Source organism: Staurois parvus, unplaced genomic scaffold (genome assembly GCF_062004578.1).
Source record: "Staurois parvus isolate SC_StPar_1 unplaced genomic scaffold, SC_StPar_1.0 ptg000025l, whole genome shotgun sequence".
Lineage (NCBI taxonomy): Eukaryota > Metazoa > Chordata > Amphibia > Anura > Ranidae > Staurois > Staurois parvus.
In genome coordinates this window covers 23,867,302-23,884,758 of record NW_028317821.1, presented here as the reverse complement: position 1 = coordinate 23,884,758, position 17,457 = coordinate 23,867,302, and the positions used below count along the sequence as shown (strand labels likewise).

Here is a 17,457-nt window from a genome sequence, read left to right as displayed (position 1 = left end):
GCTCTTGTTAGTCGTTTGGTCTCTGATCAGCAATCTCCATTTTCATAAGCCTTGACATCACTACAGTCATCAATGTATTATAATATTCAAAAGTCATCAAACCTGTGAAGAATGCTTCTATAGGAACCCTTGTTCTCTAATGCCTACATTTACTCCCATATTGCATTTGCTCTTTTAAAAATGAACAATTTGTGTAGGTGGCCAATAGTAGTCCTGTTCTATGTTTACATGGTGTATGTTTGTGGGATAGGATATTATTTAAAGTTATTGTTTTTTATCTCATTTTACATATGTATCAAAACATTATTTAACCACTTCAATACAGGGCACTTATACCCCTTTCCTGCCCAGGGCAATTAAAACAGGTCATGTGCAATGCTTTGGCCTATCACAGCACAATTGGGCGCAGCTAGTGGTGACAGATAATGGCAAGTTACTTTAACCACTTGCCTACTGGGCACTTATACCCCCTTTCTGCCCAGGCCAATTTTCAGCTTTCAGCACTGTAACAGTTTGAATGACAATTGCGCGGTCATGCAACACTGTACCCATTTGACATTTTTATCATTTTTTTCACACAAATAGAGCTTTCTTTTGGTGGTATTTGTTTTTTTATTTTTTTCTAAATAAAATAAAAAAACACCTGAAACATTTGAAAAAAACGCATTTTTCTTCGTTTTTGTTATAAAATTTTGCAAATAAATAACATTTATTCATAAATTTAAAAATGTATTCTGCTACATTTCTTTGGTGAAAATAATAATAATAATAATTGAATTTGTATTTTTTTTTCAAATGTTTCTTTTTTTTAATTAAATTTTTAATTTTTTTTACTATTTTATTTTTCAGCACACTGTGACCAAAGCAATACAACTACTCTGGGCAAGTGATCAGGATTTTTTTTTCTTAACACATTATGATTGCTAATACCAATGAATTTCATTGATATTTGCAATCATTGTTACTGAATGGAACTTATTCATTCAGTCTTTTGTTGTGATTAGCTGTGATTGGGAAAAGCTGATCACATGATACAGATGGGCTGTGACTGGCCCTGTCTGTATCATGTGACTGCCTTGACCAGTCACAGCTAACAACATAATGGTATACAATGGATGGCATGACAGGAAGCCATCCATTGTATACAATTGACATGTGAACTGCTGTGATTGGTCACAACGGTCACATGACACTGGCAACAGGCTGATGTAGTGATACAGACGGTGACAGATCGTACGGCGCGACCCTGTGGCCATGTGAGCAGCTCGTTATGACAGGACATCATATGACGCCCAGTCGCAACGGTGAGTGTCCCACCTTTGACTGTTCTAGAGTGTTATAATAAAGGATACATCTACACAGGTCTTATAAATCGTATAAGTCTATATAAATTATAACCTGTTTAATCAGTTATTAGCTGGATAAAATTTGAGGTACAGTACATTTAAAAAGAGATCTAACATCAGGATATTATGCATATATGAAACATTTAGCTGTGACATTTTCACCTGTTGGTGTTTTGACAAAGTCAAAACTATCCACAGGAATATTCAGTGTCTAGCTGATGTTATCTTAACATCTCTTGACATAAAGTTAAGCTACATATCATACAGCTCTGGCAAGAGATGCCCAGCTGGTATCTTGAGAAGGAAACCTCTTGCTAGGAAGAGGTTTTAACCTTACATGAATCTGTTATATTAGCATAGTATTTTTCTATTGCTGTTCAGTTTCTCTACAATTAATGAACATACCCTACCAGGAGCGGACTGACCATTTGGAAACTCGGGTCAGTAGGGGGCCCCATGAGATGCCCCTGGTACCTTTTTCATAGGCTTTTTTGAGTTTGGGCACAGGGGCCCCATGATCCCCTATTGCCCGGGGGCCCCATGAGTTGTCAGTCCGCCCCTGTACCCTACTACTGATAGACTTTTCAATAACTTTACAAGTCTACATCAGAAAGCTCTTGACAAGTCACCATATACAACAGTAGGTATAAAAATGGTATAGCGAGCGCTACAGACAGGTATGTGTAAGCAGCTAGAACACCAAAAAAGGCAACCAACCAACCTTACAGTAATCAATAAAAAAGAGGGATAGGTGCAGCGCTTGAATCAGAATACAAAAGGAATGCTCTATAAGGTATATATATGCATAAATATGTCAATGATCAAAAAAATAGTAAAACAGATACAAATGTGATACAATGGTAAACAGTGCGCTAATCAGTGGGAAATGTTAAAGCACACGTAAAGTCCTCATCCCAAATCAGTGGTTACAAGAGAGGTGAAAAAATCCTAAGAGCGGATAGAGTGCGCACTCACCAGAAGTGCGTATAAATAACGCATGTAGAGAAGTTATTATTCACTCAAAATCTCCTGCACTTCTGCTTCTCACTTTTTTGGCAGAAGTGCAGGAGATTTTGAGTGAACCAGCTTTAGTCAATAGACCCCACTGATCCTACTTATTACAAGTTGAAAGGGTAGAAACAAAGAAACAGTGAAAGACAAAGCAACCTATGCCTATCTGGACTAAGGAGTACCTTTGACGCCCATACTGTTTGATGAATCCTGGTTACTGCTCTTCGCGGTGAGACAGAGGATGGTGTGGAGTGCGATCTGACCAGAGCTTTGATGCCGGAGATATTTTGCAGATTATACTTCTCTACATGCGTTATTTATACGCACTTCTGGTGAGTGCGCACTCTATCCACTCTTAGGATTTTTTCACCTCTCTTATAACCACTGATTTGGGATGAGGACTTTACGTGTGCTTTAACATTTCCCACTGATTAGCGCACAGTTTACCATTGTATCACATTTGTATCTATTTTACTATTTTTTTGATCATTGACATTTATATGCATATATACCTTATAGAGCATTCCTTTTGTATTCTGATTCAAGCGCTGCACCTATCCCTCTTTTTTATTCATATACAACAGTAGCTTTGGTCAAGCAGTTCATGATATCCAATGACTTTGCCTAGATTACATTATGCCATTAGTCTGCTGCAGACAGGAGAAAGCATCACCCTCTTCACTATTGCCCATATGGAAGAAAAATATTTTTGAAATATATTTTTAAAATATTCTTCCCAAATATATTGACATATTTGAAATACTACAATTTTGGCCATATTCAATATATTTCAAAAAATATATATACTGCATGTTGAAATGCGTTTTTTATATATTATAAAATATATTAAAAATATTTTTTAAATATATTTTTTTAAATATAGCAGATTTTTTTAACATATAAAAAAGTAATTTTAACATATTTTTACATATATTTGGAAATGCATTCCAAAAATGTACATTTGTAATTTTAAAAACATACAGTATATTTAAAAATTGATTTTTAAAAATATTTTTCATATATTTTGTAATAAAAACGCATTTCAACATACAGTATATATATCTATATATACACCCCATTTTCTCTCTCTGATCACAATATCATCACCTTCACAGTCTCCTCATCTTCAAACGCTTATCCCTCCAAGAAGCAAATAATTACCCACAGAAACCTTCACAACTTTAACCCTTCTCTTTTCTACTCTGCAACTGACCACCTCTATGACAGAATTTCTCCCCTGTCCTGCCCTGACCTGGCCATTGCTGTCTACAACATTTCACTTTCATCCACATTAGACTCGCTTGCTCCTCTAACCAAACAAAGCATCAGGCCCCGACCATTACAACCTTGGCAGACTGACGACACTAGAAATATTAAGAGACATAGTCGTGTGCTGGAGCGAATGTGGCGTAAAACCAAATCACACCAAGCTTTCACCCTATATAAATCTGCTTTCTTAACATACAATTCCTCCCTCCATGTTGCCAAAAAAACCTACTTTGTCACTCACATCAATAGCTTGTCATCCAGTTCTCGCCATCTCTTCTCTAATTTTAACTCTCTACTTTCTCCACCTCCACCCATTACCTCACTCACTGCTTACGAGATTGCAAATCATTTCAAAAATAAGATTGATGCAATTCATAGGGGCATCTCTACTGCACAGACATCCATCCCACTTGGCATACCTTATACTAAACCTCCCTCAACACTTTCCTCTTTTGACCTTGCTACTACTGAAGAGGTCATTAAAACATCACTAAAATATTTTGAGAAGCCCGTCTCACCACCTGCCCCCTGGATCCTGTCCCCTCACAACTACTACAGTCACCCTCTTCTTCTATCCTATGCTCCCTCACTCACATCTTCAATCTTTCCCTCTCTAACGGTGCCTTCTCTATCCCTCTAAAGCATGCACACATCACTCCCATACTTAAAAAGCCCTCCTTGGACCCCACCAACCTGAACAACTTAAGACCCATCTCCCTGCTGCCATTTACCTCTAAACTTTTAGAATGCTTAGTCTGCAATTGCCTGAGCTCCTACCTCACCAACAACAACCTTCTTGACCCTTTACAGTCTGGCTTTCGCTCACTCCACTCCACTGAAACTGCCCTACTAAAACTCACTAATGATCTACTAACTGCTAAAACCAATGGCCACTACTCCGTACTCTTACTACTTGACCTCTCTTCGGCTTGATACTGTTGACCATCCCCTCCTTCTCAAAAAAACTCTACTCTTTTGGCCTGCGAGACTCTGCTCTCTCCTGGTTCTCCTCCTACCTATCGCAGCGTTCCTTCAGTGTTACCTAAAACTCGGTATCCTCCTCTCCACTCCCTCTTTCTGTAGGGGTCACTCAAGATTCTGTTCTTGGACCCCTTCTCTTCTCCATCTACACCTCCTCCCTTGGTCACTCGATAAACTCCAATGGCTTTAAGTACCATCTCTATGCTGATGACACACAAATCTATCTTTCTACTCTTCACCTCACCCCTTCAGTCTCCTCTCGCATTACTAACTTACTAAGTGACATATCGGCATGGATGTCACTCCACTTCCTCAAACTCAATCTTTCCAAAACTGAGCTCTTAGTATTCCCTCCAGTTCCGCCTCCCCTGACTTCTCCATCAAGATCAATAATACAACCATCAGTCCCTCCCCTCATGCCAGGGTACTAGGTGTAATCCTAAACTCCCATCTGTCCTTTCAACCCCAAATCCAATCGCTGTCCAAATCATGTAGACTTCACCTCCGCAACATCTCCATGATACAGCTGTTTTTAACCTTGGAAACTACTAAGCAACTTATTCACTCCCTTGTTATCTCTCGCCTTGACTATTGTAACACCCTCCTCATTGGCCTACCTCATCGCAGGCTATCCCCTCTTCAGTCTATCATGAATGCTGCTGCCAGATTCATCCACCTTACTAATCGTTCCGTATCTGCCACACCTCTCTGCCAATCCCTCCACTGGCTTCCCATTGCCCAACGGATAAAATTCAAAACATTAACAATAACATATAAAGCCATTTATAACTCTGCCCCAAATTACAGCACCAATCTTGTCTCCAAATATCATCCAAACCGTATTCTCCGCTCCTTGAATGACCTCCTGCTCTCTAGCTCCCTTGTCTCCTCCTCCCATGCTCGCCCCCAGGACTTCTCAAGAGCTTCCCCCATCCTCTGGAACTCTCTACCCCAATTTATCAAACTATCGCCTACTATGCTCACTTTTAGGTGATCTCTGAAAATGTATCTCTTCAGGGAAGCCTGCCCCCAGCTAATAATGAAATCTTCTATTCCTCCTACCAGTCCACCCCCCCCCCCCCCAGTTATTACCTTTTGTACCACTAGCCCCTCCATCTTAGATTGTAAGCTTGAAGGAGCAGGGCCCTCCCATCCCTCTTGTATTGATCTGTATTGTTGCTGTATCGTCTCCCCTTATATTGTAAAGCGCTGAGCAAACTGTTGGCGCTATATAAATCCTATATAATTAATTATATATATATGTATATATATATATATATATATATATATATATATAAATATATTTTTAAATATATTGAATATGGCCAAAATTGTAGTATTTCAAATATGAGTCAATAAATTTGGGAAGAATATTTTTAAAATATATTTCAAATACGGTTTTCTTACATGTGGGTGAATAGACAGCAACATTGTAAGTTTGTAGCAAGTCTGAGCCAGTATTTAAAGCCCAACCCCAAATAGATATAAAAAATTGTCCCTTGCAGGAGGGCTACCCTGTACTGCAAGGCTTAATAGCTTTTTTTGCCCAGGGGATAGGAGAAACCATGTTACTTACCTGATCTTCTGTTCCCCCAGCTGAAGAAGCTCAACCTCAATCCTGGAGTGGACTGCACCTTGGCATCCTCACATCCGGGGCAGGGCCATAGATCTTGATGATGTTAGGTAAGACCACTGGAGCGCAAGTGTGAAGAAATGATGGAAACAAATCTAGCTGTGTGGAGGAGTGTAGAATTGGATAAGCATATTTCCTTTTTTTTGTTCCCTTAGGCATAAATAAGCAACCTTTGCTGTACAGGCACATCCCCCCATTGCATGGGATAGTTTGTTATTTTTCCGGAGCTGGGATTCAACTTTAAGAGGTAGATATTATTTATGAATGAAGTATGAACAAAATGGCACTGACTTCCAGGGTAGAAAAGCATGTACTTGCAAAATATATCCAGATATAACTTGTCCAACTTCCCCACAACACCCACCCTTCCTCGATGAAGCCCTCCTTGAATGTTTTTTTTTCTTTAAAATATTACCCTATTTTTCCTACAGTTTTCAAACCAGTTTGGTAACATCACAGGTTAGTCCTCTTCCTAAGTGGCAGCTTTCCGTTGTTCTTCCTCCTGGTGTGAATTCCTCTCATGTAGTACCATGAACATGAACCGTATGCTGATGCACTCCTAGGGGATGTTTTCCATGACATCCTGGACCTATAGGAAGTGGACTGACTGTGTAAATTTGAGAAAAAAACAGCTTGCTGCTAATAATTCAGCTAGTCACCACATCAAGTTCACTATTGTTTGGTATAGAATATTTAAAGTGATTATTCAGGACAAATTCTACTTCTTACTGACTATTGGGATCACCATCATGCAGATAAGTGATATTTATTTTAAATGCAAAAGTCCATATATTTCTTTATGTATATTAAAAAAATCACATTTAAGAATAACATGAATAAAAACACATTTACTGTATATTAAGGACAATCATTTTTCAATATATTTATGACACAAATATAGCTTTAATAGTAAGGAAAATAACCATAAATCACATTTACTTATAAATTGAACACATATTAATGATTTATATAGATTAGTAATAAGTGCCTCTTTTCAATATGTAGGGTCTTCTTGCTTTGCTTATATGTGCCTGTCGTTTAAAAATATAGGGGCTTTTCCTCTTTACAATATCTTCATTTTCACTGTTTGAGTTGGTGGAATCCAGGTAATCTTGTTGAATTAGCTAAAAATGAAAAAAAAAATGTTAGTTTGTGTGAGCTTGTTGAATTTAAAAATTGTCTGACCTGAAAACTTTGGAAATTTTGAATAACTGGTACAGGGTTCTGAGATCTTTTATCAAATAATACATACGGTACATTATTATGATAAAGTTTAGTTTAATAACATATAATCCATGCCATATTTTATTACTTGGTGTACTTTGTTTATTTAGAGTAAGTATGGAGTGTTGTAGGTGAGTATATATTTTAAACAATATAGCAGTTTCACCTTAAAGCTGAAATTTGGGCAGATATAAAAGACATACATTAATGCTGCTCTATATACAATAATACATCATTATTTTTTTCAATGGAAATAGTGTAAATATGAAAGGACCTCTTGCGATTCCTTATATAACAAAGCTCATATTGGAAGAGAGAGAAGCCAATCAGATTTGCCGTAGTGCTCATGTGCTATCAAAGGGCATGCTGATAAGAGGAAATAGAAGACAGACAGAGAGATGGGCTCATCAGCCCTTTTTCTACTAATTTTACTTTCTAATCCGAAGCTAGAGGAGAGTCAAGACCTACAAGAGTTACTTTAATACAGTGGAGAAAAACAAGGCATCCTGCCTTGCCAAACTGGGCTGATCTGTGGGGCAGAGCTGTGTAAATCTCAGGATTTATTAGACAAAATTAAGAATGATTTTGCTGGTAAATCAGCTCTTATATACAGTATATGTGTATTTAGCTGTATGCCTGGAGTCCAGATTTAAAATATTTTTTGATGTGGCTTTCATGTTTTTTTCATGATTGCGCTTTCATATTATTATTATACAGGATTTATATAGCACCAACAGTTTTGCGCTGCGCTTTACAATATAAGAGAGACAGTACAATTACAATACATTTCAGTACAGATGGAATATGAAGGAATATGAGGGAATATTTTTTGTAATTAAATGTAAATATGTGTAGGCTAACCATTAGATGCATTGTAGATTAACTACTGCAATAATTTTGTCTATTTGCTAACAATTTTTCCTGCTGAATTGACTGAAATTTGAACCATGTTTACTGTCTGGCTAGACAAACTTTTTGACACCATCTGGCTAGACAAACTTAATTGAAAAGTCAAAGGAACCAGGTAGAAAATTGTTGATCGAACAGCGTCTGCATCCAATCAGATGCAGTCATTGTTCAGGTATTCAAACAGCCCTTGGTGCTGCAGCTATCTGAATACAACAGCCAGCAGTTCAGATTTCTCCACTCGGACTGTTTAGTGTGGATGGGAGAATCAAATGATTTCTTTAGTTTGGCCCTACAGGTGTAGCTAGAATAGGTGGTAAAGCACAATCGATTGTTTAGCACTAAAAAGAAGAAATTTTGAATGTAGATTGCAATAATGGCTGCCCCATATACATACTGTATATCAAAACACCTAATCAGGGGCGGACTGACAACTCATGGGGCCCCCGGGCAATAGGGGATCATGGGGCCCCTGTGTCCTTGCCCAAACTCAAAAAAGCCTATGAAAAAGGCATCAATGGCATCTCATGGGACCCCCTACTGACCCCGGGCAGTGCCCGAGTTTCCAAATGGTCAGTCCGCCCCTGCACCTAATCATAGAAAATGCTGGCTGACATTAGTTGCTTACCTGGATTGAGTATGCCAATAAGGGCTTCTGAGTTTATCTTACTTCCCTGATCTGTACACTTGTTTTGGGTAACTGTCTCTAAAAGTATAAAACCAAGAGCTCTTTAACTTTTACCCCCTCTAGATGCGTATGACAACAGCAAAGAGGGTTCATGTCAAACATCCAAATGTGTACAGGTAAATTCTGACTAGGTGTTTGAAATAAATACAAATTTTGCTTTGGACCAGTATGAAATTGTTCTTTTAGATAAGCTGGTATTGTATAATGGTGTCTTTAAGAGTGACAGTATTGGAGTTTATACTTCTGCATACTACAAACTTCAGATAAGAAAGTTAATATCTAGTGAATGATTCCTTTTTTAGAAGCTAGCAAACGCCCCAGGGAATTAGAAATCATTATATATTGTTAATTTGTGAAGGAATAATCATAGATACAGGTCACATGCAATTATTATATTCATTTCTGTAAGGATTATTGGACATCACGAAGCAAGGTATCAAATAATCAATCACTCTGTATTAATGTATGATATCACTACACTACACACTATAAATAAGATCAAAAAGGGCTGTCAGTTGTACATCTCAGTTACTTATCTCTACATTTTTCTAATAAAACATTGTTTGATTTTTTTTCTTTGTTATAAAAGGAATCACAAAGTCTGGATTTGTTTAATCTGTAACACAATTTTGCTTTTACAATAATATTAAAAGAAAAAAATAAACTATTAATTTTCCCCTGCATTTCACTGTTTTATTCATTTGCCATTTTCTCTGTCTGATCCATTCTCTAATTGGCTGTGTCCACTTTTTATCTTTTTAGGTTAAGTTTAATTTTTTTAAGACTTTGAAGGTATATGGTGAAGAACCAAGATCTGCACAGGCACCAGCATTTACACAATTGTTTAATTTCTGAGGCAGCATCTAAATCTAGGAAGTAGACAATGACAAAAATGGCACTGACCTTCTGGAGAGCAAAGCATATGTTTCAAATATATATCTGATGTCCAGATCTAGCTTCTCCACCACACCTGATGTTTTCAGCTTTGTTAAGTGACATCACAGGTTCTTCCTCGGTGACAGTGGAGGGTTGTCCTACTTTGTGTACTTTGGTTTTAAAGGCATATTCCACCTTTTGCAAAAAATTAATAAATGTGCCCATATTGCAAAAACAAAAATTGTGCATTTCCTAAGTATTTTCATTGAAACCTGCAAAGCATTGCAACTGAGATCAGTGGATCACACTCCTACAGCCCAAAGTCTGTATGGAGGTGCAGATCTTCAGTTATGGAGCTGAAGGAAGAAAAAAAATGGACTACAAATGAGATGATTTCACTGCACTTGTGCTCTATTGAGAACTACAAGTTCTTGCTGCAGTGGCAGATAGGACTTGTGCACTGCGAATGGATCTGTGAATGGATGATGTTGCTATTAAGGTGAATCCACCAATAAATTAACAAATCAACAGAAGCCTGTGGGGAGAAGCATGCCGTGATTCAGGTAGGAGTTGGGGTAGTCAAGAAAACACAATCACTGTTATGGTGTAAAACTAAGTCTCTAATGTAAGAATTGACCCCTTTAAAAATCCATTATAAGTACAATTACTTATGGATGGTTGCAGCTCCTCAGAAAAGGACCGGGTAAATCCTCCAGAAACAGTACGATAAGATCAAACAGAGGGCATGACCATCTAAGTGTAGCAATTTTTTAAAATGTAAATTAGGGGCATGCATGCACTCACACAAGGCATACATGCTTTTTACTTAAGTTTAATAATTTGCTAAACTTAGATGGTTGTGTCCTGTGTTTGTTTTTATAGGAGTTGGGGTAGTTTAAGGGTGTTATGAAAGCAGTTTCATAACATATTTTGTATTTTTTCGTACCCCACTGAGGGTCTCTTAATGCAGTTTAAAAGGCAACATCAAAAATATATAAATCCTTTAAATGAAGTGTCTGAAGATGCCTTAAAGTTGCACTTTTCAAAGTGACTGGTTTGTGACTGTTTACAAGTAGATTATTGGGATATGTCCATTAGTGGCAACAGTGCTACCGATACAAACTGACAGATCCCGATCTGATATTTGCTTACCTTCCCTTGAGGCAGTTAATGTTTCAGGGGATGCAGATGAAAAAACTGGAGGAGTGGAAGGTGAGGTGGAAAGGTAATAGCAAGGAGAAGGAAACAAGTTCAGATCTTTTGCTATTTACTGTTATTACTGAGGTGTTGCTCCCACCAAGCTTTGTGGTGCAGAAACATGTGGTATGCAAATGACTGCAGTTTTACTATGAATTCTATGCTGCAGGCAGAGGCTGAAAACCACTACGTTGCTATTAGCAACAGATGTATGACAAAGGTCCAGTTTTAAGCTATGTTGAGTGGCCCTGTGGATAGCAGTGGCCTGTAGCCTGGGGCAGTAGAAATACCACATCCTTAACAACAAGTGAATAACTGGTTGCTAAAGAACTGGAACCCGCCATGTCCTTTACAACCAGTAACTTATCTGATATAACTGGGGATTTTCCGCTGACAGCAGAATGTAAACAAAAATTAGAAAAAAAATGACATGTAGTAACTAATGGGTATTTAACATGCATTTTTAGTGAACTGAATGAGTTAAATACTACATGATTATTTTAAATCAAATAATAATGCAATATTTAACTCTTAGTGAACTTACCCCTAAATTCCAACCCTGTTTTGTGCCTAGCTTACTTTTAGTAAAAAAATTTAATACAAAACAAAATAAAATAAACAAAAAAAAACCCTGCAAGGGGCCCAGGCAGCTAAACAGAAGCTGAAGTTCTTGCTGACACACACAAAAAGGTAATCCTAAATATGACTGCTGGGTCTATGCACTGTGAACACTAATGTGTAGCCCATCACACTGTTATTCAGAGAAATGTTGCAAAATATAGCACTTTGTAAAGCACAGTGATGCTTTGTATATAGTACTTTACAGCACAACTTCCCAGTCACACAGTGCCAACCCTCCCTAACAGCTCTACTCCAACACACACTGACAAAAGGATGCTGGGTCTTTTATAGGGAGGGGTGGCACAAAGAAATCCTGCAGTATTGGCCATTCTAAGCCACCTGACCACAGTTCAAAGACAATAAAGTGAATTACTGGTAATTTGTTTTTATAGCCGTGAACACAAATTAGCAAAACAAGAAAAAATGTATAATGTTTTCCTTATTTAGTGCAGCGCTAACTAAAACCTAAATATATAAAAAGCCCTTTACCATAACAAAGTTGGTAAAATGAATTGCATGCAAAAAATGTGCCCACAAGAAACAAAAAAAATCATAAAGTTAATAAATCCATTAGTGGCAGTGAAAAGAATTAAATATTTATCAGTATTAAGCATCCATGCAGTATTCTCAATACAGTGTATTAGATCTTCATAAACATTAGTGTCCATGCAGATGAAGTCTGTTTGATATACCACATAGGGCGGAGATAACACACAACTCAGAAGTGCTGCCTAGTCCAAGTAGGCACTGTCTCCTGTGTTTCTTTAGATTATTCAATGGAGAGGCAATACATTGAGCATTGGGTTTGTGTACTTGTAGATTGCATCACTTGTGAGTTTTTACTTATGTTTTATTTCAATGTAAGCATTTTATGCCATGCATTGCATTATTTCCTTTTCCTGAGGCCTTGAGAAATGCACCCTGAAAGGTTTCAACCAGAAGAGGTGGTCTTGTATTTATCCCATGCCTTTGTGATAGTGCCATCAGTGGCACATGATATGTGAGTGCGATTTTATTTATATGTCTCTACTTTTAATAAATATACTACACCATAGTAGCAATCTTTTTCTTTTGAGTGTACACATTGCCATATCCCATTGTTAAGGGAGAGAGTTGGAGAAGACCTTGGTGATGGCTGCCTTCCCCAAATTTGGATTGGATCATTTGATATGCTTATAAATATAGGCTTCTGGTAAGTCATTAAATATTACCACATGTGGTGAAATAGGTGATCGATTGGACACATTTTGGGCACATTAATGGAACAAAATCACTATAAAATTTATGAAATCACTGAAAGCATTGTATGGAACATTTGAGGGAATGGACATTTATTGAGATTTGAATTGAAAAAAATGTTTTGGTTTTATTGTTTACACAATTATTGTGGCTATTTATTTAAATAGTGGATTAGCACCTTTATTTTTCACAGATTTTGGTATAGAGTGTATGCACACTATATAGTGCTGCTTTTTCCTTTTCATACATATGTTTTGGTACGGTACTCATTGTTTAATTTATTTTTACAGTTTTATTATGTTAAAGTGCTTTGTATATATTTAGGTTTTAGCTAGCACTGCACTAAATAAGGAAAAAGTTATATATTTTTTTCTTGTTTTTCTAATTTGTTTTCACAGCTATAGAAATGAGCACTAGATAAAGAAAAATGTATATTTTCTTCTTTTTTTTGGCTTTGTGATTTGTTTTGACTGCTAGCTGCTTGCCTGGTTTAGAATTGTTTATGGATATGGTGAAGCACAAAAGGTTATTTCATTTTTTATAAAGCTAAGAACAGCTGGATTAGTTTACTAGGTCTGTGAACTGCCAATGGATGAGCTTTGGTAGAACCCATGCTTAGCCTGATTCCAAAGTTCATACCCATACATGAACATGAGATTCTACATTCATTAGTTTATCCCACACTAAATTAACTGATTTTACTATACCTCCCAGTGTTGAAAGACTCTGCTTTGGCAAATTTTCTGAAGCTGGAATGTGGTCAGCATTGCTTCCAAATTAAATCCATCCATAGATGTAGGATACTGTTTTCTCATCAAGAGATCATCTTCTCCAGTGTCCCCTGTTTCTTCAGTTTGGGTATTGAGATTGTTTATAAGATTGCATACATTTAGCAGAGTAATTTTCCAGTATGGAAGTCTTGCTTTATTCACCTATGATGGCATGCATAAACACATAATTAGAATACTTTATGGAATGACATTTTTTTTCTCTCTACATTATCATTTTCTATTTATGGTTTTCGTTTTTGCTTTGTCCCCTTTGTGTAGTGAACATCATATAAATTATAATATCTGAGCCATATTGTCTTTATGATCTTTTTACTGCCTGTATAATTATGTTGCTACATTTGTTCACTCCTTGATACTTATTCCTCATATAACCAAAATGAAGTGTTGAATCTGAGAAATAAACTAATATAACCCTGTATGAAATATGTAGATTCAAGTTTGTGTTGACTATTGAGTCTTAATGTGACTGCATATGACAGATCTAAAAACCATCTACAGCCATTTTACATCTCAGACCTGTTAATTAGAGCTCCAATACCTAATATAGCTCAGTGAACCAACACTGTAAGCAAAAAACTTCACTAACAAAAATTTTTTTTTAAAAATGCATGACATGATTAAATTGTATATGAGAAAATGACGACATGGATATTATCTCATTTTGTCGTTTTTGAAGATAAATTAATGTGAAATGTTGACAAGCTATATTCATTTAAAAAATCTGTTCATAGTTATGGAAGTACAGTGGGGATCGAAAGTTTGGGCACCCCAGATAAAAATTTGTATTAATGTGCATAAAGAAGCCAAGGAAAGATGGAAAAAGCTCCAAAAGGCATCAAATTACAGATTAGACATTCTTATAATATGTCAACAAAAGTTAGATTTTATTTCCATCATTTACACTTTCAAAATAACAGAAAACAAAAAAATGGCGTCTGCAAAAGTTTGGGCACCCTGCAGAATTTACAGCATGCACTGCCCCCTTTGCAAAGCTGAGACCTGCCAGTGTCATGGATTGTTCTCAATCATCGTCTGGGAAGACCTGGTGATGTCAAGCTCAAAGGTTTTAAATGCCCAGACTTATCTGACCTTGCCCCAACAATCATCCCCAACAATCAGCAGTTGTCTAGAAAACTGAAACTGAAAATAGTTGACGCTCACAAAGCTGGAGAAGGCTATAAGAAGATAGCAAAGCATTTTCAGATGTCAATATCCTCTGTTCGGAATGTAATTAAGAAATGGCAGTCATCAGGAACAGTGGAAGTTAAAGCAAGATCTGGAAGACCAAGAAAAATATCAGACAGAACAGCTCGCAGGATTGGGAGAAAAACAATTCAAAACCCACGTTTGACTGCACGATCCCTCCAGAAAGATCTGGCAGACACTGGAGTTGTGGTACACTATTCCACTATAAAGAGATACTTGTACAAATATGGTCTTCATGGAAGAGTCATCAGAAGAAAACCTCTTCTACGTCCTCACCACAAAAATCATCGTTTCAACTTTGCAAATGAACATATAGACAAGCCTGATGCATTTTGGAAACAAGTTCTGTGTACCGATGAGTTTAAAATTGAACTTTTTGGCTGGAATGAGCAAAGGTACGTTTGGAGAAGAAGGGGCACAGAATTTAATGAAAAGAACCTCTGTCCAACTGTTAAGCATGGGGTTGGATCAATCATGCTTTGGGGTTGTGTTGCAGCCAGTGGCACAGGGAACATCTCACAAGTAGAAGGAAAAATGGATTCAATAAAATTTCAGCAAATTTTGGATGGTAACTTGATGCCATCTGTGAAAAAGCTGAAGTTAAAGAGAGGATGGCTTCTACAAATGGATAATGATCCTAAACACACCTCGAAATCCACGGGGGATTACATCAAGAGGCGTAAACTGAAGGTTTTGCCATGGCCTTCACAATCTCCTGACCTCAACATAATTGAAAATCTATGGATAGACCTTAAAAGAGCAGTGCGTGACAGACAACCCAGAAATCTCAAAGAACTGGAAGACTTTTGTAAGGAAGAATGGGCAAAGATACCTCAAACAAGAATTGAAAGACTCTTGGCTGGCTACAAAAAGCGTTTACAAGCTGTGATACTTGCCAAAGGGGGCAGTACAAGATATTAACTCTGCAGGGTGCCCAAACTTTTGCAGATGCCATTTTTTTGTTTTTGGTTATTTTGAAAGTGTAAATGATGGAAATAAAATCTAACTTTTGTTGACATATTATAAGAATGTCTAATCTGTAATTTGATGCCTTTTGGAGCTTTTTCCATCTTTCCTTGGCTTCTTTATGCACATTAATACAAATTTTTATCTGGGGTGCCCAAACTTTCGATCCCCACTGTAGTAGACAACTTGTCCAGTTAACTTGTGCTGCCAAGAAACAAACTGATAGGAGGAGAAAGTGACAGAAAGATGAGCTAATCAGTATTCAGCTTCTCCTTTTACTGTCCACTCATAGGCTGGGGGAAGACCTGTAAGTGGTACTTCACTTCAATACCAGGCACTTTTTCCCCCTTCCTGCCCAGGCCAATTTTCAACTTTCAGCTCTCTCACAGTTTGAATGACAATTGTGTGGTCATGCAACACTTTACACAAACTAAATTTTTATCATTTTGTTCACACAACTAAAAATTTCTTTTGGTGGTATTTAATCACCACTGGGTTTTTTATTTTTTTGTTACAATTTTGCAAATAAATAATTGTTCCTCATAAATTTAGGCCAAAATATATACTGCTATATTTTGTTGGTGAAAATAACAAAAATTACTATACTTTAGTTAGTCTGTAGGAAAGTTATAGAGTCCATGAACTATGGTATATATCTGAAAATCGATCAGTCCTGCTGTACTGACGGCATTTCTTGTGACCTAAAAATGTCAGGAAGGTACAGATATCTCCCAAATTACCCCTTTTTGGAAAGTAGACAGTCTGCGGTATTTAGTAAGAGGCAAGGTGAGTTGTAATTTGTTTTGAGAAAATTAAGAAATTAAACATTTTTTCATCTCATAAGTGGTATGGCGGTGATCAGGGACACTGACTGATGACAATATGAAAAAAAAACTAATTGTATTCAATGGAAGGCATGAAAGGAAGCCATCCATTGTTTACAATTGTCATATGACCTGCTGTGATTGGTCGCTGCCATTACATGGTATCGCCAACCAAGGGACACAGCCAGTGACAGATCTCACTGCAGCGTGGCCCCACGGGCATGCGTGAGGCGGCGATTCGGGAGGACGTGCACCCGAATCAAAGAAAGTCCTGCTCGGCCATCATTTTGCTATTGGCCGGACGGGAACTGGTTAAATGCAGTAGAGAAAAATCAGGCCTCCTGCACTGCCAGACAGGACAGCTGTGTAAATCCCCAGACTGGGTGGCAAGAAATACACTCCTTTGGCAGGTAAACAGTTCCCCCACATGCATTTCATCTGTGTATTTAGCTGTGTCTATGCGTTTGGCTTTGAGTCAGGAGCGGACTGATCATTTGGAAACTGCCCAAGGGCCCGGGGTCAGTAGGGGGCCCCGTGAGATGCCCCTGGTACCTTTTTCATAGGCTTTTTTGAGTTTGGGCAAGGACACATGGGCCCCATGATCCCCTATTGCCCAGGGGCCCCATGAGTTGTCAGTCTGCCCCTGCTTTGAGTACAGATGTATTTCAATTATATATTT

The 17,457-nt window shown here is 37.5% G+C and overlaps 1 protein-coding gene across 1 annotated transcript in view; it reads right to left on the bottom strand.

Annotated features, from left to right (window-relative positions):
- Positions 1-7,073: 7,073 nt before the first annotated feature.
- Positions 7,074-17,457, bottom strand: part of NTS (neurotensin) — a 58,031-nt gene continuing 47,647 nt past the window's right edge. The window contains exons 3-4 of the mRNA XM_089652397.1: positions 13,699-13,923; positions 7,074-7,364 (exon numbers count right to left, since the gene is read on the bottom strand). Coding sequence (XP_089508523.1) covers positions 7,215-7,364; positions 13,699-13,923 — 375 coding nt within the window. The 3' untranslated portion in view covers positions 7,074-7,214. The remainder of the gene's footprint in view (positions 7,365-13,698; positions 13,924-17,457) is intronic.